The sequence below is a fragment of the Alosa pseudoharengus genome, unplaced genomic scaffold (genome assembly GCF_046254945.1).
Source record: "Alosa pseudoharengus isolate Yale_2024_CS ecotype anadromous, Long Island Sound unplaced genomic scaffold, YU_APseudo_1.1 YU_APseudo_1.1_scf_17, whole genome shotgun sequence".
In the NCBI taxonomy this organism is placed as follows: domain Eukaryota; kingdom Metazoa; phylum Chordata; class Actinopteri; order Clupeiformes; family Clupeidae; genus Alosa; species Alosa pseudoharengus.
This window is the reverse complement of record NW_027468640.1, coordinates 25,882,604-25,904,458: the sequence shown is the minus strand read 5'-3', so window position 1 is coordinate 25,904,458 and position 21,855 is coordinate 25,882,604. Positions and strand designations below refer to the sequence as shown.

General features: G+C 40.7%; 1 protein-coding gene across 1 annotated transcript; it reads right to left on the bottom strand.

The window, feature by feature from the left end:
• Nucleotides 1–602: 602 nt before the first annotated feature.
• On the bottom strand, nucleotides 603–10,778 carry tkfc (triokinase/FMN cyclase). The gene is made up of 16 exons (XM_076289092.1): nucleotides 10,710–10,778; nucleotides 7,960–8,149; nucleotides 7,000–7,292; nucleotides 6,797–6,875; nucleotides 5,843–5,932; nucleotides 5,575–5,609; nucleotides 5,352–5,436; nucleotides 5,151–5,240; nucleotides 4,882–4,998; nucleotides 3,945–4,061; nucleotides 3,254–3,391; nucleotides 2,296–2,402; nucleotides 1,779–1,882; nucleotides 1,435–1,468; nucleotides 1,238–1,330; nucleotides 603–1,160 (listed from the first exon to the last, which is right to left on the bottom strand). Exons 1-16 carry the CDS (start codon nucleotides 10,713–10,715, stop codon nucleotides 999–1,001), a joined length of 1,740 nt encoding a protein of 579 aa, XP_076145207.1. The 5' UTR covers nucleotides 10,716–10,778; the 3' UTR covers nucleotides 603–998.
• Nucleotides 10,779–21,855: the final 11,077 nt, after the last annotated feature.

The following is a 21,855-nucleotide window of genomic DNA, read 5'->3' as shown; positions in this document are numbered from 1 at the left end:
GGAAACTGATAAGAAGGGTGAGAGAAAAACAACTGATTTTCAAGTGTCGTTTCAACTCCACAACTGTAACACAATTGTGCAGTTTAATACAATTTGTTACATTCATTATAGACGGGAGTCCAAATTTCAAATAATTTATGGCATACATACATTTCAAATACTTCATGACTTGGAGTGTTTTTTCTTCAGTGAGCATATCAAGCAGCAATGAGAACACACACACAGTGAACAGCCTCAGATATAGTCACCATGAAAGACAGTCACTTTTTCTCTTTTCCTGCTACTTAAAAGTGTCACTGCATATACCTATTTATAGCCACTTATGAATAAGTGTGTTATGCTCTATGTGTGCACTTCATGTTGTCCTGTCAGCACTGTGTTTTCTATGTAGCACCATGGTCCTGGTGACATACTGTTTCGTTTTTGTTTTTTTACTGTGTACAGTGTATACTGTATGGTTGAAATGACAAATAAACCTACTTTATGACTTGATAAGTCATCTAATTAATTTCATGAACAAAAAGCCGCCTGCTAAGAACTCACAGAATGCGTTAAAACGAAAAATGTATAAAATACTTTATTAATTAGTTTCAAAAAAGACAATTTCTATATTATTAAAGTGCAAGATTATACTGGTTCTTTTACCAGTCAGTAGTCACCTATAGCAATACCATTAGAGTAATATATCTAGTACATTTTACAATGTACAAATTCACAAATTACAGCAAAGTTTGCAGATTAAACAGAATTAAGAAACGCATAAAGTAATACTTGATTTCATCTTAGTAATGGTCCCTAGACAGGTAGCAGCCTCACATTATCAATACATAATTCATTCAGGCATACCACAAACTTGAGCTACTGAGAGTTAAGAAATCCAACAATAACTGACATTTGTCTATGTTCATCTTCTCTAATTACTTGATTTGTAATGGCAGTCAAATTATGCTTCTATGCTCAGTGGATCTCAAGTAGTTGTTGCCATTTACTGTATCTATTTATGGGTATTCACCACACAAGGCCTCATACACCGCTCTCAGAATGGCCGCCACTGCTACAGCACCAGGGTCAGGCTGAGTCAGGTGTTCCGCGGCGATGTAGCTGGCTCGCCCTGCCTGCGCAGAAAGGCTCTTTGTGGAGTCCGCTCCTGCCTTAGCTCTCTGTCAATCAAAACACATGCAATTATTTCAAGTCATTTTTCTACTAATTTCCCGATTTTTCAACAGTTGTATTTTACCTCCACGGCTGCCTGTAATACCGCCATCACACCAGTAGGAGGCGATGACGACAACTTCTGCAATTCCTCCACGGCAGGACAAAGGGCATCCAGCTGTAGAGAGGGAAAGGGGGGGTGGGGGGGTGGAGTCAGGTTAAAATGTCATGGAGTTCATTAGCAGTACAACATTAACCACAAAAGATTTAGCTCGGCCTTACCATAGTCCTGTCGCCAGGCTCTGCACCTCCATACCTGCAGGACCACAATAGGGATGAAATAATGTGATTTAGCCCCTGTCCATTACAGAAATGACAGAAAGTATAAAATAGGACTTTGTTCAACAATATCAAGCTATGAAGGTCATGTTGAACATGAAACAACTCAGTGACTTTTCGAGAACAAATCCTTAGTACTTAGTGTAGAACTTGCAAAGTGATGCAAAGAAATGCAAAGTGTAATTGATCAACAGGGTCACTACCAGTAACTGGATCAGATAAAGATGATGTGTGCTTGAGCAGTCACGCTAATTAAAGGGTCTGTGTACAATACATTCCCAATGTACCTCTTCATGGCCTCCGTCCCAGAATGCATTGCTTTGGCCCAAGATGCAGCATCACTCTGTCCCATCAGTGGCAGCGCTGCAGCGGCCAGAAAGAGGCTGTACAACTACAAAACAAAAACAAAAACAGTGAGCATGCATCCGCTGCGATGCCTTTTACAGGAAACTGTATAACTGTACAACTACACAACAAAAACAAACATTGAGCATGCACCCGCTGCGTTGGCTTTTACAGGAAACTGTATAACTGTATGATCTGCTACTTCTTTTATTATTCATGCTTTTATTCATTACTCATCTGCTGCTCTCTGTTCCTGCAGGATGTATTGCGCATTGACCTGCCTTGTTTATGAAATGCACTACACAAATAAAACTGCCTTGCCTTTTGTCTGCCTTGAAATCTAGCCATTTTAGAACACATACTTCCAACTGACAAAGAAGGGGTACACACATCTCCTGCTACTACAGTTCACCATTCTCTCTGCCTTAATAGAACTGACCAATCAAAGACAACACACACCGCTCCAGATGATCCACCCATCCTTTCCTGTACCAAGCTTGCCAGAACGCTAAGCAGTTGCCCCGGACAACCAGGAACCGTGTGGCCTAGAAGCCACTCCTGAATGGCTGTGAGGAAAGAAGACGCAAAAAAGAATCAAAAAACAGTGATGAAGACCGGGCACTTTCAGAACAGTTACCCTTTAGGACAAATCAAACTCTTTCCATATCAGATGTGTTAAACTTTTCAGATCCCTTTCCACCATATGTAGTGTATCTAGCATATGCAGTGTGATCTCCTTTAACCTCAATCTAACATTCTTAGTGGAGTGAAGTTCATGGTTTCATCTCTCGGTGATTTACCAAGTATGTGGTTTGAACTGCGTGTGTGTTTCTGGGTGAGGATGGGGAGGGACGTGGTATTCAGTATTCTCTATGAATGTGTGTGTGTGTGTGCATGTGTGCATATGTGTGTGTGTTTGCATGTATGTGTGTGTGGCGTGTGTGTGCATGTGTGCATATGTGTGTGTGTTTGCATGTATGTGTGTGTGGCGTGCGTGTGTGTGTGTGCATGTGTGTGTGTGCATGTGTGTGTGTGTTTGCATGTATGTGTGTGGGCGTAATGTGTGTGTGCGCATGTGCTTGAGTGCGTGTATGTGTGTGGGCGTGATGTGTGTGTGTGTGTGCTAGTGTGCTTGCGTGCGTGCATGTGTGTGTGTGTGTGCTAGTGTGGTTGCGTGCGTGCATGTGTGTGTGTGTGTGTGTGTGTGTGTGTGCTGGAGTGCACATATTTGTGTGTGTGGGCGTGATGTGTGCGTGTGTGTGTGTGTGTGTGTGTGTGTGTGTGTGTGTGTGTGTGTGTGTGTGTGTGTGTGTGTATACGTGTATGTGTGTGTGTGATGTTTACGTGCGTGTGTGTGTGTGATGTTTACGTGCGTGTGTGTGTGTGATGTGCCTGTGTGTGTGCGCGCGGGTCACACCCTTAGCTGCACAGGCATGGGTATTTCCACAGTCTCCATCCCCAGCGGCGCGATCCAGCATGTTGAGCTCCTCCTGGTGCTGCAGCAGCACCTCACACACGGCCTCCAGCGCCTTCCGCATCACGTCACTCAGAGGGCCTACCGACCACCATCACACACTCACTCAGCACCAACACTGACACATTGCATCCTCCGGCTCAATTTCATTAAACACACTTTCCACATGCAAATGACGTAAATGACGTAAACAGTGATGCACGCTAACACAGAAGAGCTTATAATATGGTGCAGAAATAAAGTGACGAACATAGTTTTTCACACAGGAAGTCTTCATACTTGCATGAGTAAGTGACTATTGGAGAACTGAAAACAGTAGAGCGTATGCTGTGGGCGCTTTGGGTAACGTTTGGGTAACGTTTTACAGTAATGCACGAATTAACAAGAATGAAGTCATCTAATAGTGTTACCTGATGCCTACTGAATATACAACTAACCATTTAAACATTATAAAGCCTTACTCGGCCTTAAATGTAACTGAAGTAAAGAAAATTGTGGAAGAGTAAAAATGATCAGGTTTTTGAACTGGAATGGGTAAGAACCTCAATTCCTGTTCCGGTGGTAATGATCATATATAGAATAGGAGATAGAGAGAAGGAAGTGTATGGTGAGCGATTCCGTTGTGTTTCCGTACCCGGACTGTGTGTGACCTCATGGGATGCATTCTGCTGCGGGGGCTCAACGCTCCACTTACGCCCGCTCACAAGTTCAGAGCTGAGGTTAGGCCAGGCTGGAGCTGAGGTTTTAGCGTCTAAGAGGAACAAGGGTGGAAATCAAACAGCTTCTTTAAGTGTGGGAGGGAGAGACTGAGAGGGAGATGGCAGGCAAGAGTGTCTGTGAGTGAAAATATACAGTACATGCATACAGTTAACAGACACACTAAGTAATGTTTCTGAGAAATAACTGAATGTTAAGCGTCTTGTGTGATCCATGTGCTTTTTAAGTCTGCAAAACTAATGGCATGGGCCCTAAGTCATCTTAAGATTCTAAGATCCTAAGAATCTTCACAGAACAAGTTCACAACATTTGCATTGCTGCCACTCTGCAGTTGCTCATGTTATGATAACCATCTCAGAAAATATCATGGTTTCATGGTATTTCACAACCATTGATTATATTAGTTATGACTTTTACAGGGATATGTGTGGAATTCTGTAGGATTCGAGTCTGAATCCACCATGTAGTATTGCGATGACAGCACTGCTTTATTGACTTGCATTGCATTTGACTCTCTCTGCGACAGAGAATACTGGTAGTTGCTGTAGACATTACGTCAAAATGGTTGTTTATTAATATTCTGTTGCTATTTGTAGAAGATGTGAGAACATGTTTGTTGACATTACATCAAAAGGTTATTTATTCAAACTCTGTTGCTATTTGTAGAAGATGTGAGAACATGTTTGAGGTGTTTTATCCTTTGGCTGCTACTTTGTGTCTGCTTGGTTGCACCAACACTGGTATTATGCAAATGTTATGATAATCATCAATTTTTTTACCATGGGTGCATGAAGTGGTATACTGCGATGCCTACAGTATATTCCACATGGTCGAAATAATCAGGGTGAACTTACCAAAAAGCCTAAGGATCTCCTGGTCTGACTTCATGATGGTCAGTGACATGCCTGCCATTTCCAGTGAGGTCATAAACAAGCCTGACATCACCCTGGCAACAATGATGCCACGATCCTCTGTAACCAGAAAAGTGGTCGCCAATAAAGTGACCGTCTGCCAACATTACCACCACAGCCATTTGCTAAGTAGAATGATAGTGATACTGCACTGCTATATAAAGTGCTTTCTATCCACAAGAACAACCTCTGCACCTGTTGGTCAATCTTACCAAGGGAACTGATGGCAGCCCTGGTGACCACTGCCATCTCCAGGCTAGACAAAGCGCCAAGATTATTCACACATATCACCACGCTGTCACCTGGATCAAACATGAAAACAAACAAACACTCAAGTATGCATAGGCACCTCTCCTCCCATTTTTGCCAAAGTTACTAATCCTAAAACAAGACTGTCACCACCACCAGTGTACCTGATTTCATTGCCAAATGGGTCTGGCTGCTAGGATCAGTCATGTGGTCTATCACGGTCTTCACCACCTCATCTGCTGGGGCCACCTATGGGTCAATCCAAGTTATTGCAAGTAAGAAATCAGTGCTTAGGCAAACATTCTATCAGGAAGACATATGGATTACCTCATTCATTTATTCATTACTACTAGCCAGTACATGGGGATTTCATATCATGATGGGTACCTTGGACCTCTTTATTCCAGGTTCACCATGGATTCCTGTAAAAAGCATTAGTTATTTTCAACAATTATGTATAACTGCCCCACATTATTTATTTCATATAAATTATATACAATGATTATGACCACTACTGTGCTGCACACTGTGTCGTTTATGAAAAACAGTAAGTGCAGCATATCATTTGTCATTTGTTTGTTACAAAATCAAGGAATTACACATTTTAGAACTACAAATCCTGTTTCACCAGATAGACGGCTTGGGCTGCACTCACCTAACCCCAGTTCCATCTCTCCGGCTGGAAGCTGAAAGGAGGGAAGGCATCCTGGAACACTACAAGGAGAGAGGCTCACACCAAGAGTACCTGCGGGCCAGAAGCAGAAATTATTTACAGTTAATTATTAATTATAATTAATTAATTATACATTTACGGGTTTCAAGATCACAGTGTATTTATCACAGGGGATCATGTCCCCTTAGGTAGATTATCTTCCTTTCGTACTGATTTCTATTTTTGTGAACAGACTAGGGCTGCACGATTTGTGGAAGATATCTAATTGTGATTTTTCTGACAGACATTGCGATTGCAATTGTGATTTGTGATATGATTTTTAAATGTCAATGACTTGATTCTGTTCAATATTCCTAATGTCTCTTTGGAATGTCTCTCTCTAAGTTGTGCCACTTCTGATTGGTGAGCATGCTTTGTGAATGAGAAGTTCAGCACTCCTGATTGATTGTGAAGCTCACCAATCAGAAGTGCTATGCTCCTCACGCACAAAGCATACTCACCAATCAGAAGTGGCACAGTCAAGGAGGATGATATGAATATAAAAATCATAAATGTGACAAGATTTTTTGCGATTGGATAATTGCATTGGGTCATATTGCAATTGCGATAATTGTGCAGCCCTAAGACAGACTAGCACAAAATACATATACCGGTACATGGATCTTCAAATCAAAATGTTACAGTATCAAAGTGCTCCAAAAGTGGAATATAATGTCAAATTCTCTGTCAATTACATTCAGATACATTTATTTGTCACAAAAAAAATACTAAGACATGGTTAAACAACTTCCATCATGCAATTCCAACTCCACTTGATGCTATAGGCTAATTTAAGGTCAGTGGTTATTCCTTAAGTTACCTAGATAAGCCAGTAACCTCGAATACAGTACTCCTATCTATATTTGCCTTATTCTGCTAAGAAATTATCACACATACCGATGACTTTTGTTGCCTCATTCACCCTGGAAACAATAGTGTGTAATGGCAAGCCTTCTTCTGCCATTGCCCCAGCCAGCTGAGGGGGGAATATGAGATGGAGGAAATTAACTGTGTGTCTTATTTTCAGTTAATCACAAACAAGAGGCAGGGACTGTGCTATGATCGCAAAGGCTTCATGACAATGATGAGAGGAAAGGTACCTTGTGAACGAACACTGTACCACATAAGCCTCTCCTGCCGGCTTTGGCAGGCTGGTTGAAAGCGCAGTCATCTGCCACGATCACCATGTCGACCGGTACTCCCTGAGCCCGCGCCTGTTCGGCGGCCAGGCCAAAGTTGAGCCGGTCGCCGGTGTAGTTCTTCACCACCAGCAGCACCGCGGCAGCACCCCCCTGCCACAGAGCCAAGATGGCCGCCAGGATGCTGGCAGGAGGGGGCGAGGCGAACACTCCCCCAGCCACCGCCCCAGAGAGCATGCCAACACCGATGTACCCTTAAACAGACAAAAAGGAAGTCTTCTTAAGATTCAAGGATTTTATTTGTCACATACATAGAGATACTTTGTAAAACATGCAGTGAAATGGCATTTCGCTGCTCAATTTTCCTGTGCAGAGGCGTCCTGAAGTATCCCTGACAATTTACATATAAGGATACAGTAAAGAGGATAGATTTAGAAGAATTTAATAAATAAATACTACTTAGTCATTAATATTATAGATTTAGATTATCACTGATTATCACTGAATGAGTATTGATATCAATTTAGTGCATTTACATTAATTAACTAAATTCATTAATTTATAACTAGGTAATGAATTTATCATCTCTCAAACATTAAAAATAAAACAACTAGCACCCTCATCTGACACAATGTTACTTTGGTCATTTATAGAATAGTCGCTGTCAAAGGTGCTTCAACTGAGTAAGTAAAAGGTCTGAATTATGTACAGTAAATGCAATAGTTTCTCCTTTTACGTAGCTACAATATTTTTCCACTATTGGTCTAAAATCTTTTTTATTTGTTCAGTTATACTCCATATATCATTTTATTAACTTTTGTTAATATTCATGACAAGTTAAATTTAAAGAGCGACCACCGGCGACATACCACCAGCGGTCCGCTATCTGCCAATCTGCTTTTGCTATCATGACCATGTTACCTGCATGTGCGGGCTCGTGGCCTGATCCACCACCTGACAGCAGGGCCACCTTCCCTTTCAGGTTGTCCAAGTCAGAGCGCAACACCACCCGGTGTCCACGGAGCAAGGTGAGAGAACCACTGCTGCGTACAATGCCACACAGAGCCTCGTCCACACACTTGTCCACTGAATTAAGCAGTCTCTTTTGCACCTGAGCAGACAGAGGGAAAAATCAATGGAACAACACATCTGAAAATCCCACTGTCAACACTGTTCAAACAACACTGTTGAACATCCCACTCACACAGCCCACAGACAGAGGGATGCTTCATTCTCATCTCTTTTGGTGGCCATTTTAAGAGTAGGCCTAATACTGACCACCACTGGTGGAAACTTTATACACATCAGACGTAGTAGTATGTCTCAATTAATTAATTAATTAATTCTCTCCTCGCCTTTGATGCTTCCCTAACTTCTAGCTGCAGTGTAGCCTATATCCTTAGCAATAAGTTGATGCAGCATTGGTCTTGAACAGGGATGTAGTGGAGGCTAAATGCAAGTAGGCTAAACACAGTTTACCCACCTCTGAAATTTCAGAAATAGTTTATCCACCTCTTATTAGAGTATATCCACCTCTCAAGAGTTTGAGAAAGAGTTTATTCACCAATTACAACTGTTAACATTTAAAAATCACACTGTATTATTCACAATAACAATATGTATACTCATCAACACTCTATGAACCATTTAATGCCACTTGTAGTGCTATAAACATTGGGCAATAACCTCCACCATCATCAAACATGTTCTGAATGCCTTTTCTAAAAATCTGATACCGCATGGCACAGTCCACCTTACCGGGATCACAGAATTCATAGTTTACCCACCTCTTATTTTGCCACTACATTCCTGGTCTTGAAATATTCACAGGAATCCATAGGAATTAAATATTTATTCATGTTGTGTTATCCAATATTAGTTGTGCAGATGTATAGTCCATCTTATACACACCCATGAAGCCAACAAAGAAAATGCAAAAATAGAGACGTTTGTGTAATTATTCAATTTTGTGTAATAATATTATATCAGAACCTGACATACAATCCAAATAGTCTACAAGAAACCTCAGAAATGCATACTTTTATTGTCAATATGCATTTTGGGTAACCAAAAGTCCTATGGGGAGTTTCCATAGAGCATTACAAAACGCATGAGCATACCAAAGATCCTTAATATACTTTATCAACCGTCTCTGAGCATACCTTGGCAAATAATGGTCTAAAGTACTAATTTTTCATTCTATAGGCTATTGATCTACTTTTTCACACAGCTTTGCAAGACCTGGTGCTATAGGGCTCACTTGTGTTTCTAAAATCATATTAAGAGACCATCAAGTGACGGGCTGAAATGTGGTCAGTTCAGAGATGCTTGTTATCTGGCAGAAAGAAAAAACAATATTCTAGGCTCTGTAACTCTGTGCCAGTGCTTCCTAAAAAACTACAGGATCTTCACTTTCTAAAGATGTCTAACATTTGATGGTATAGGCCAAAAGAACTCACTGCCCTCTGAAGTAGGCAGTGCAATGTTGGGGGTTAAAGCCTAGAAATGGTCCAACAGGTTATGGGAAGATTTAAAAAGAGAGACGGGCACTCTTGCACTCTTGTGTGGTCAAGGTACTTTGCATAAAAAATGGTTGTCATTCACAAGACTACTTTTACTTTTATACTTTAAGTAGGCCTATAAAGTATTTCCAAGCCTGTAGCCTACTTTGTTACTTTTACTTGAGTAAAGAAGTTAAATCGGTACTTTTACCAGAGTATTTTTTTAAAACAAGTATTTGTACTTCTACTTGAGTACGGGAAGTGAGTACTTTTGCCATCTCTGGATATGGAGCTAAACCAGACATTTTCTCTGTAGGCTACTGCTGTACGGTTCTATGGAATACACCTGGCACACTGGAAACAAAAATGATGCAACCTCAGAACTGAGCTAAGCGGTAAAATATTATGGTAAACAGGTGACTTCTTAAATGTGGGGCCCCGCCCAACAACTCTGCAGGATGCTATTATATTATCCAGGTAGGACACACTACTATAGTCAACACTGTGGAAAGATGTATCCACATGTTGACTCAAGTGTAGCCTACAAACAGCATCTCCTAGGATTATTAGCCTATCTAGCATCAAGTGAAAAGATGATGCAGAATAGATAATGGATCCAAAGATGGAAAAAGTCGCAATATACTACAACATGTACACAAAGCTCTACAATAACAATAGTTTATCGAATGCATGAAGCAGTCATGTCATGCTACAATTTTACTGTCAAAGGAGTGGTTGATCTGGAGAACAAGTAAAAGAGATAGCCTATGCAGCCGTAGACTTTAACCCCCAGATCATGAGGACAGTAGCCTACCACGCTTATGAGTAAAGTACGTTAGCGGTGCATTACAGCCTACATTTACAGCATGTTTTACACAACAACGAAATTGTATTTTCAACTGCATGTCCACAAGTAGGGTGGGCAACTCATGCACGACTGATTCGAGTAGCCTAGGCTATTTCTTATGCAAACTATAGCCTACAGCTTATTCAAAGAATATGATGACTTAGATAGGAAAATGAGATTCCAATCTTTGTCGGACTGAGCGGAAGAAAACATTTTGGCATGATCACAGCCCTGATGACGAATTCTCTCCATTTGTCCCACGGAATTCAAATGACACTTTATAGGGACTTGCACAATATCTAAGGAGACGGTGACTGTATTACCTCCATGCTTCCTGTAGTACTTCGCTTGTCCGTTGTAAAATGACGCACTATCTGATCATGATGGCTAATCCTGACCTGGTATCCACTCTCTGGTATCAGCTCGTTTAGTCTGTTGTACAAGGGACAGGGAGACCTTACTGGACACATACTGGATACATACAGGCCTGGACACTCTCAAGCTCTCAGACGAGTCCCCTGCTGTTCAGTTAGAAAACTGCAGTCTTTGCTTTTACTGTATAATGGTTAATTATGCAGGCCCATCGATTGTATCAGGATAAAGACAGAAACATTATTGTAAACGCCACCTCCTCTCTTTTCTCGATTTTCCTGTCCTCCTCTAACGGCCTGACTCTGTACACACAATTAATACAAATTCCATCAAATATCAGATATAGGCTAGCCTACTGTTCATCCATTCACTCAATTGACCTTTCAAAACAAATCACATATTTCAGAATTATTTGTCATTACCAATAACACACAATGTATTAGTGGCAATGATTAACCTTATAATATGGATAGCCTAGGCCTACAGATAAAGTGTGTTAGGAAACAGTCCTATCAACTGATCAATTTATTTCACTCTGAAAATAACTTGGTGATTCATGGTGAACCTGGAATAAAGAGGTCAAAGGTATCATGATACACCATCACACTCTCACACACACATATAGGCTACAGTATGTGGGGCCGTGGCCTACTGGTTAGCACTTCGAACCTGTAACCGGTTGCCGGTTCGAAGCGGCTGAAGTGCCTTGAGCAAGGCACCTAACCCCTCACTGCTCCCCGAGCGCCGCTGTTGTAGCAGGCAGCTCACTGCACCAGGATTAGTGTGTGCTTCACCTCACTGTGTGTTCACTGTGTGCTGAGTGTGTTTCATTAAAGCGATGGTTCTGAGTTATTTCACCCTAGGGTCCTTTGCACCATGACCCCGAGCCAAACACCCTCCCAGAACCTGTTTTCCCTTGGTCAAACCATGGTCGAGTAGCGCTGTCAGAAATTAGATAAACGAGATTTACGAGATAAAAGTTGGTATCATTCCCTGATAGCACAGGGGCGTTGAATCCACGTTGAATCAACCTCCGCCGCTTCAAACAAACGTGGATTCAACGCCCCTCAACGCCCCTTTGCTATCTGGGTTAGGACTGCAGAAACTCATTAGTTTCTGACAGCGCTACTCGACCAGGGTTCGACCAAGGGAAAACAGGTTCTGGGAGGGTGTTTGGCTCGGGGTCATGGTGCAAAGGACCCTAGGGTGAAATTACTCCGAACCATCACTTTAATTCATGGATTGGGATAAATGCAGAGACCAATTTTCCCTGACAGGATTAAAAGAGTTTGCTTTGTTTTAGGACAAATTTGCTTAACTGGCAGACAAATTTGCTTGTATCCAGGATGAGACATCTTAAAATAAGTAAAACTCTTCTTAAATGTTTTTATAAGAATGCGCTAGGTAAGTCTCTTTATACTGAAAACAATATACGGTTTATGTAAATTTGGTTGGATTTTATTACATAAGCAGTTTTTTATATTCCAAATACAGTATGCTGCCATTCGCCCTATAATCCCATAATGTTATCTCTCTCTCTCTCTCTCTCTCTCTCTCTCTCTCTCTCTCTCTCACTCTCTCAAATTCAAATTCAAGTTGCTTAATTAGCATGACTGTATGGGAACAGTGTTGCCAAAGCTATTGTTACATACAACATAACATACAAGAACATAAGACAAAAAAAAAAGTGTGGGGTGGACATAAAAGATCTAAAACTAACAGCAGTAAAGAACAAGAGTAATAATAGTGTGATGTGATGTGAAGTGATTTGTGTGTGTCTGTGTGTGTGTGTGTTTGTGTGTGTGCATGCGTGTGTGTGTGTGTGTGTGTGTGTGTGTGTATCACAGACACAAATATGTTTTAGTCTCTCAGATCCTCACATTTCAAGATAAATTGTGCTACTAAGGCAGCAGAGGGCCCTTCACCAATAAGTATGGCCATTTTTCATCATTGTCAAAATCTTGAAAGTGTGGGATAACTATTTGGATTTTGGAAAGTGCTCCTCTGTCTCAACCATCTCTGCCTGACAGTGAACACATATTCTGTATTCACTGAGCCTGTATTTGGTCAGGACTGACCTCTGTTTCTTATCTCTGACAGAGATGAGATACTTTGCCAATTCATATTCTCTTTTTAGGATCAGATAGGAATTCATTCTACTTTGGTTGGCAATTTGGTTTCTCCAGTGATCTAAATATTCTTCTTTTGCTTGATTCATGATTTTGTTGTCTGTTGTTTGTCTCTCTCTCTCTCTCTCTCTCTCTCTCTCTCTCTCATAATTTTTAAGTCACTACACAAACACTACAATAGGCAATTGTATTTAATATTTCACCAAATTGCAGTTATGTGTATAATTACAAATCACTCTATACAAATGACAAATTTATCTCAGGTGATGCAGAAGAGTGGGGAATTTGACATTATGTTGGGGCGGGGGGTGTCCCACTGAATCCTCTGCTGACAGCTGGGCATGTTCTGTGGATGGGGAAACATTCCGATGTTGATTAGAGGAGTTTACACAGACTGTCCTGGGTACTGCACAGGCGGAAAAGATTGGCTTATATCCTCAGACTACATGCCTCTGCCTTACCATCTTCTGAACTTGTCTTCCATTGGATACTCCAAATCTATAAAATAGGGAGAGAGGACTACTCTGACTTCCTGTTTTACAGTAAATAGGGTGAATAATTGGAACATGTCATAATAGATTATGTTCATGGATTATGTTCACGGAGTAAAGAGGCGTGGATTCACCCAGTTAAGTACAGACAATTTGATCTGAGCAATGGAGTGATAGAATAGCTTTAAAGAGAGAGAGAGAGGGGGGGTGAGGGGAGACAGGAGATCTTTGCAGGGAAAGAGAGAGGAATACTGTTCTATTGCTCTGTCACATTTCCTTGTTGGATGTCTCTCTCTCTCCATCTCCCTGGCCCTTCCCTCTGCACTCCCTCGGGGCAACCCTACCTCTCCCTGCGGAGAGTCACATGGCCTGGTGGCATTCCCTACGGACCCACCAGCTGCCCTCATCGGGTAACAAGTGCTGCAGCAAACAAAAATTCCAATTGTACTTCCAGGATCAACTTTGATCGCTCTCTTTAGTTGAGCCTTTAGAGCCTCAGATTTCTTCGTAAGGTGGTCCAAGAAGATCCTGTGGAAATATATTTTTGTTTTTAGCATATGGACTTAAAGGGCATGAGATCTTTTCTGAATTGTGTGAGTACATATTCATCTAGTGGAATACACGTATTCTCAGGAACTGTTTTTATTTTTCAAACACTCTTGTGAGTTCTCTGTTCTGGCATTGAGATTCCACCACCTCCCTTCCTCCGACACCACAGCGTCAATTAGCCTAGTGACTAGACCCTAGTCTGTTGGGAGTTCTTCAGTAAGGTACATTTTTCTATTTGTGAGATCTTTTTCCTCTTGTTTTACTAAGCTCAGCTAAAGAAACCATCCTCAGAGACTAGGGGGAGCAGTAAGTACTGCCGGGGTGCGTTCTCTTCCCTCGTGCACCCCTTCCACACAGAACTGGAGAGATGCTGAAGAGCAAAAACAAGCAGAGCGCTCAGAATGGCGTAGTGTCTGTCGTTACTAACACTGGCCCCAACAGCTGCATTCTGACGGCCAAACCTCATGTGGCTACCCGGTAAGTTGTAGGAAAACGTGGGGCCTGGGGTCTATAGATGTCAGCAGTGTGAGATTTATGGGTCACTGCACGGTATGATGTCTGAACAGCGACGCAGTGAATGAATATGTGTTTTTGTCTCTGTGTGTCTATGTCTCCATGTCAAACTAATGTATGGATGTGTTTGTACACCACCTGTATTGCCTGTGTCTCACATCTACTATGTTGTCTCCTGTGCCCATCATCCATCATTGTATGTCTTATGTTGTGTGTTACCCCTTCATTGCCATTATACATTTGTTATATTTTGATGTCCCATCCTGGCGTTTTTCTTGGTGATTGAAAATGCTATTTGTGTAATTTTCTTTTCTGTGAAGTTTGCAAGATCCTTACAGTGGGTTCTGGTGGCATTTGTGTTGATAGCTATGACCATTATTCTGTAATTTACTTAACTGGTGACAGCTTAATTTGCATTTGCACTCACAGTCTACACTCTGGGTCAGTAAATAGGTGTCCGTTTTATACTACCAGTAACCCCTCACCCCCCCATATGTTACTTGTACAACATATGTCATTTCTGAGATATTGAACTTTGTATTGAGTGCCATAATGTAATTACCAAGTGCAAAATGCACTCTTAGTACTGTGGCTTTGTGTCATTACACATTGGGACATTGCGCTGTTCCACCTGTTAGTGCCTGCGTGATTGAGAGCCCGGAGGTCGGCTCTGAAAGGCTTAGTGTCTGAGTGGTGCTTCATGAGATGATGGAGACATATGGGAGTCAAATGACTGAAATCAGAGTCAGTAAGCCTTCACACTTTCTTTCTCTAAGCTGGTTAGGCAGTACAATGTGTCCCTGCTGACACTGCTGGGCAAGGGTGTGAGGTAAAATGAGTTGGTTTATTTATGAGAGGATGAGCAAGGACAATACGACAAACACATTTAAGTATTTGATCATGACTGCCTATTCTAATTGTGTGTGTGAGTGTGTGCGTGTGTGTGTGTGTGTGTGTGTGTGTGTGTGTGTGTGTGTGTGTGTGTGTGAGTGTGTGTGTGTGTGTGTGTGTGTGTGTGTGTGAGTGTGTGTGTGTGTGTGTGTGTGTGTGTGTGTGTTGAATCTTTGCATTTGTAAACTGGAAAACCAATCGGTTGTTTGTTTCCAATAAAAAGCCATATTTCGCTTGGGTAAATTAAGCAAATTTGAATCTGAATTAGTTACGTTAAAAACTATCACAGAGTAGTCTTGCAAGAGTCATGTGGGTGTGGGGAAAAATACAAATATTTGTGTCATTTAACCATACTGATTAAAATGGTTTAAGTGGTAATGTTGTGCATGCATGTTGCACATGATTTAGTGTCTGTCCTTGTCCCCATGATGGACAATATCACAACATTGGAATATATTCCTTCTCATAAACCACACCTGTTCGCAACTTGTACTTCAATAAACTGATCATAAATGTTTACAGACATATTCCAGATATATGAAATCTGAAGATCATATACCGTCACAGGGGTAAAAATATGATTAGCCACCAGAGTCCTTATGATAGCCCTCTGCCATATGCTGGCATCGTTCCTCGATCACATGAGGAGAGGAGAGGATAGTTTGCTCTCTGTGACATACCCCTCACGCTCCTCAAAGAATCTATCCGTCACCCTTCTCCATTTACAGACAAATGCCTGAAGAAAAAATGCACATGAGGAAAAAATATGAACGGTTCACAAACTACACTGACCATTCTCTAGTTTTGAAGTGTGAAAAAAAAAAGTCTGCATTAGTCATTGTAAGACTCTGTTGGTGCCTCTTGTACATTTCTGGCTGTAAAGAAACACTTTGTTCCTACACTATGGCTTTTTTGTTGGGTATTAGGTGGTGTGAGCTTCTGTTAAAGGCCATCATTGTTCCAGCATCTAGAATAGCTTTTGTCCCCTTGTTCCCACAAGCCCACAGCTCTATGAAAGACAAAGACTGACTGCCTCTCAGCCTGGTCTGAGACCATTCTGGAGATTGTGATGCAATTGGACAATTAGTCAAAGTCAAAGTCAAAGTCAGCTTTATTGTCAATTTCTTCACATGCTCCAGACATAGAAAGAGATCGAAATTACGTTTCTCACTATCCCACGGTGAAGACAAGACATATTTTACCAATTTAAGTACACAGACAAACATAACATTTCAAGTAAACAAAAAATAAGTAAATAAGAGGGCACATACAATGAAGAAATAAGAGCAGCAAAATTTGGTTGGAGTTGTGCATAGACAGTCAATAAAATAGTAGTGCAAAGTCAGGCCAATTAAAGGCTGAGGTAGTGAGGTAGTTGACAATTGGATGAAGGCCAGTGTCAGTGGCAACACCTCAGCCATCCAAATCTAAATGCGCACAGACTTTAAGGCGCTTGCTGTCTTTTTATGGCACACCCCTTTAGTGACTTGATAAAAGCACATCCCTTTAATAGTGACTTGATAAAAGAGACATACAGAATTATAATACACTGGGATTCCATCCAGTTAAGGTTTGTGGTGCTTGTCCTGACATGAATTTGAGATGACCATTTCCCCATGCAAATCTCACTGAAGCACTTGTAATTATTATGTGTTATTATGTGATCAGTAACCTCACACGGTTCTTGAGCACCATACTAGTGTGGAGGTCAACTTAAACCCCAAACACACAGACAGGGTGTTTTAATAGAGGTGTTGATCTGGGTAATCGGAAGGCTGCCAGTGTTGCTTCATTTCCTCTAATGGTGATCCCCCTCGGGTCAGCAGGAGGAAACTTTGTGCCCACTTGTTTTTTCTGTGGTGTCGTCAAACCCCGGCTTATAGAGTAATTAAATGCTGACAGAGCATATGTTATAATGTCATTCCTGTGGCACTAAGAGTTAATGGATTCATATTACTGATCTAGTTTAGGCATTTAAATAAGCATGATACACAGCTTGTATCAGCAAGGAATGTGTATGTCATCGAGATAAAAACTTCAATATTTTTCTTTTGACATTTACATCTTATTTCCATTCTGCCCAAGCAGAGTCTGTGGTGGTAGTCATGAACTCTGTGAAGGCCATAGGTCTAGTTGACTATTGGCAGAAGTGAGTGCGGAATTTTCAAGACGTCCGTGCTCTCTGCTCTTCTTACTGCCCGTTACGTTCAAGATAGGGTGGTTGTCAGCTGATGCTTGTCTGTGTCTTAATATAGAGCATGTTTAAATCAGTCGATTTATGAGGCTCTGATGTCAACTAAGCTATCTTTGATCTGTCCAAATTTGGGTTTGGATCCGCAGGGCCCTCTTCTCTCTGCCTATTTGAACTCTATGATTTGTTTTTGTCATTAAAATTAATTTGACACTTTTTATCTAGATACATGAGATCAGCGTTCCAAATATCTGTGAACCCATGTTATGGTTTTATATCAAGTCAAAGGTTGGCTTAGTTTGTCACCACACTGGCTGTGAGTGAGAAAACAGTTTTGGGTGTCAGGGCAAACAGCGGACGGTGTGGAGACCGGCCAGACCAACGCTTTGCCTGTAGTGATCCCAGAGGGATTTATACTGTGGCAGAATTTAGAGGTGCTAATTGATGGAATCTCACAGGACCCCGCAAATTTATTTTCTGTCGTCTCACACACACACACACACACACACACACACTCACACATAGGCTGAGTAATCAATGGAGCCGTAATGATGCATTTCAGGAGCTTATTGTAATCTTCCTCGCAGCCCTCTCCAGACACCAGCTTATTAATAGTGTTTATGTGCGTCCGCTTGCGGACAATATCACATCACAGAAACAAAGTGACCTCTACAGGAACAAGTTCTAAAATTGGGCTCCAGATTTACGATTGCATGTCCATGTTTGTTTATGTGTGTGCGTGTGTGTGTGTGTGTGTGTGTGTGTGTGTGTGTGTGTGTGTGTGTGTAAGCGAGTGTAAACATATGCTTGTGTACATATTTTGGATATCCCTCTCTAATGTTAGCCTCCTGCAACATTCAAAACACTAATATTTTCTCAGTATTAATAGAATACATTGCAAACATTCCATAGTTGAGTTGATCTAAACTTTGCTGACGACATCTTGCTCGATTACTTACAGCAATGCTTCAGCCCTTGTAAATAAGAATAATGGATCTAATTCTGATACCGAGTATTATAGTATAGTAAACATATTTACCACACCTAAGAACTATAATGAAATTCGAAATGGTCCATTTATGATCCTTGTATCTTGCATGCTTAAGAATATTTAGGTTATGTCCCTGTCTTCAGCAGCTGTGCAATAAGAAAAAGCCTGAGTGAAAAAAAGACAGGGCTAATGCAATAACCAATTAAGGAATTCAGCCCCAACTAAAGCAATGTAATCATTAATTATATATTATACATTGTGCAAGCAAGGACTGACGACTTCTGACAATAGTTGGCCGCAAATAGGAGAGAAGTGTCACTTTCCGATCATTCAAACAGCCTATTATGAAAATAGCACAACACATCTCAGAAATGTCTCCTACTGCGTTATTCTTTTCGACAGCACTGGTAAGAGCACATGAGAGGATAAAATTGGGTCAGATCAAGTGGGATAGTGGAGGACACTACACAATCTCTGTATTAATTTAGTGTTGGGGTTGTTTTGTTGGGGTTAATTTATTTGGAGTTAAAAAATATACATAGTATGTATACACTGCAAAAAATAAAATCTAACCAGGTGTTATTAATCTCAAACAATCTATTTGGGATTGTTTTTAGTATGAAGAGACCTAGAACTCTATCAAAAGATCATTTTGACTTAATTTAGTAAGACTTTGACTTACTTTAAGTGTTATCAAGACAAATTTACTTAACGCACTGGCAGACAAATTTGCTTGTTTTCAGGATGAGACGTCTTAAAAGGAGTCAAACTCTTCTTAAATTAAGTCAAATTATTTTACGAGAAAGCACTAGGTAAGTGTTTTTATACTAAAAACAATATGAACTAGACTTTTTAATATAAGATTAATCACACTTGGTTAGATTTCATTAGATAAGCAGTTTTTGCAGTGTATATATGTATATATATATATCCAATAAAATCTTCTTAAAGCGGCACTGGTAAGCCTAACTTGAAGTTACCTTACAACATCACCTGAGGCCTCTTACTTTTTCCAGTGCATTTATTTTGGGGTACGGCTTTGCATGCTAACTCTTGACAGTGATGGATATACTTGTAAAACCTCAGGACATTTCATGTGACAGGCATCAGTAATGGTATGAGAAGCAGTATGCTCATGTAGAAAGGGAATGCTGTTAACTGTTTATGTAATGTACATTCAGACACACTGATGTATTTAAAGTGTGTTGCGTCATCACCACTGAACACAAAACACATTGGAGTCGACAGCATTCAGCAAATTAAATATAGATTAAAGATTAAATACATACTCATAAATTTGTATGTACTCTCAGTTCAACTATAGGCACAATGGATTGCACATTGTGCCTTTATATATTATACATAAACATATATTTTACATACATTGTTTATATACATATATTTTTTTGTTTAGTGCCAACGCGTTGGACCATGATTTTTTTCTGCTTGTAGAGGGAGCTCAACTGAGACGGTCTGATATCATGACATCTAAGGACAGTGTTACAGGGAAACGGCTCACCAGCAGAATTTTGAGACGCTCGTGGTGGGGGGCTGGGCAGGGCTCCTGTGTGGTGGGACAGTGTGTAAGGCACGGACAAATTAAGGCCCTGAAATAGAAGACGAGGAGGTGCTGAGAGGAGCAGGCTACTGGCGACAGGGTGACAAAACCATATCTCAACACAGGGCACTTTTCATCCGAGGACAGAAGCTAAAACAAATAGCTTGACAAAACATACATGCTCGGATTATGTATCGTGGTCACCCATAATTTTGTGATAACTGAAACCACCATTGAGTCATATGCTATAGTGCTATGAGGTTTACCACATAGTAATATAATATACAGATATTTCTTTCTCTAACCAGTAGCTTACTATTTAAGCGGATTCCCTTTAAAAGCATATTTAGTAGGGCTGTCAAAATAACTGATTAATTTCGATTAATTCATTTGAGAAAAAATAACTGATTAAAAAAAATAGCGCAGATTAATCGATTCCGTATGACTTTTGACCCCGAGCCGTTCTAGTCAGTAATCATTAGACTGTAAAATGAAGGAGAGAGAAGAAAATGTGCTGCCTAGATCATTGATTGGAACATTTACTTTTAAAAAACGGCCTGATGGTGTTGATAAAAATAAAGTGATGATTAAAATAAAGTCCTCTGCAATGTCAAGACTGACAAGACTGCGACGATCACAATTTGCTTTAGGGTTCAGGTCCCCATGTATTTTTTAATTTATTTTTTAAGTATATTTTATTGGGCTTTTATGCGACAGGATAGTGGAGAGTGACAGGAAGTGAGTGGGAGAGAGAGTCGGGGGGATCCGGAAAGGACCACTGGACGGGAATCAAACCGGGGCGCCGGCCTACGGTGCAGTTGCGCCACAGCTGGGGGCGTCTCCATGTATTTTCATTATATCTGATTTCATTATTTCTAATTGGCCTTTAGAGTATGCCATTTGTCAGACAGATGAAGTAACATTAGGAAACATGATCCTGCTAAATGATAACTGATGAGCACCTGCTATGTGTGAAGGACTGAATACTGTTAGTAAAAAGAGGAGTTGGTAGGCTAAATGACAGTAAGTGTGCAAGATTAATCGGTGGGCATGGTGAAGCAGTGGTCATGTCTCCTGACAATCAGTTGGGTTTGATTCCCAAACGCGCCATGGTGAGTCCGTGTTGATTTGGATTAAAATGTCTAAATATAGTCAACTTTAACTTTTATACATTTTATAAATCCTCCTAATATGAATAACTCCTCACAGAATCTCAGAACTTTCTTGTGTAAAAGACTGAACTAATTGGGTTTGGTGGGTCCAGAATATAAAGGACTTTTTTTCTTTCTTTCCTAATTCATTACTTTGTCCAGTCTCTCTCTCTCTCTCTCTCTCTCTCTCTCTCTCCTCTTCAATGTAATCCATCAGTGAGCCAGTCTGTGGTCATCAACCGTATCTGTCAACAATTGTCAGTTGTTTAGTGCAGTTGTTTCTCATAGTGATTACAGCCTTGCACTATGCAGACTTGGAAATAAGAGCTATGTGGATTTGGCTGGGGTGAAAGACTTAAGAACTGAAAAGTCCAAAATAAGGACATTACTTATCATGATGTGGAACTAAGAGATGCATCTACACCCAGCAGCACATATAAGGTACCCATTTGTAAGAGTCCCTTTGTTCCCCAAATAGTAAAACATCGACATGTTTGTATATCAAATTAAAATATCAACCTGTTTTGGTGATTCATTTGTTTATTCAGTGTGACACAGACACAATATAATTACCAAGACTTTTCCAGGGTTTACAGTCGAAAAATCAAACGTGTACTGTATAATAGATAGATC

What these genes read in the sequence shown, in the direction of transcription:
- tkfc (XM_076289092.1), bottom strand. An exon ending in CCACGAGCCCGCACATGCAG is followed by an intron (nt 7,293 to 7,959) that starts GTAACATGGTCA and finishes TGTCTGTTTAAG; the next exon opens with GGTACATCGGTGTTGGCATG. An exon ending in GGAGATCCTTAGGCTTTTTG is followed by an intron (nt 4,062 to 4,881) that starts GTAAGTTCACCC and finishes TGTTCCTCTTAG; the next exon opens with ACGCTAAAACCTCAGCTCCA.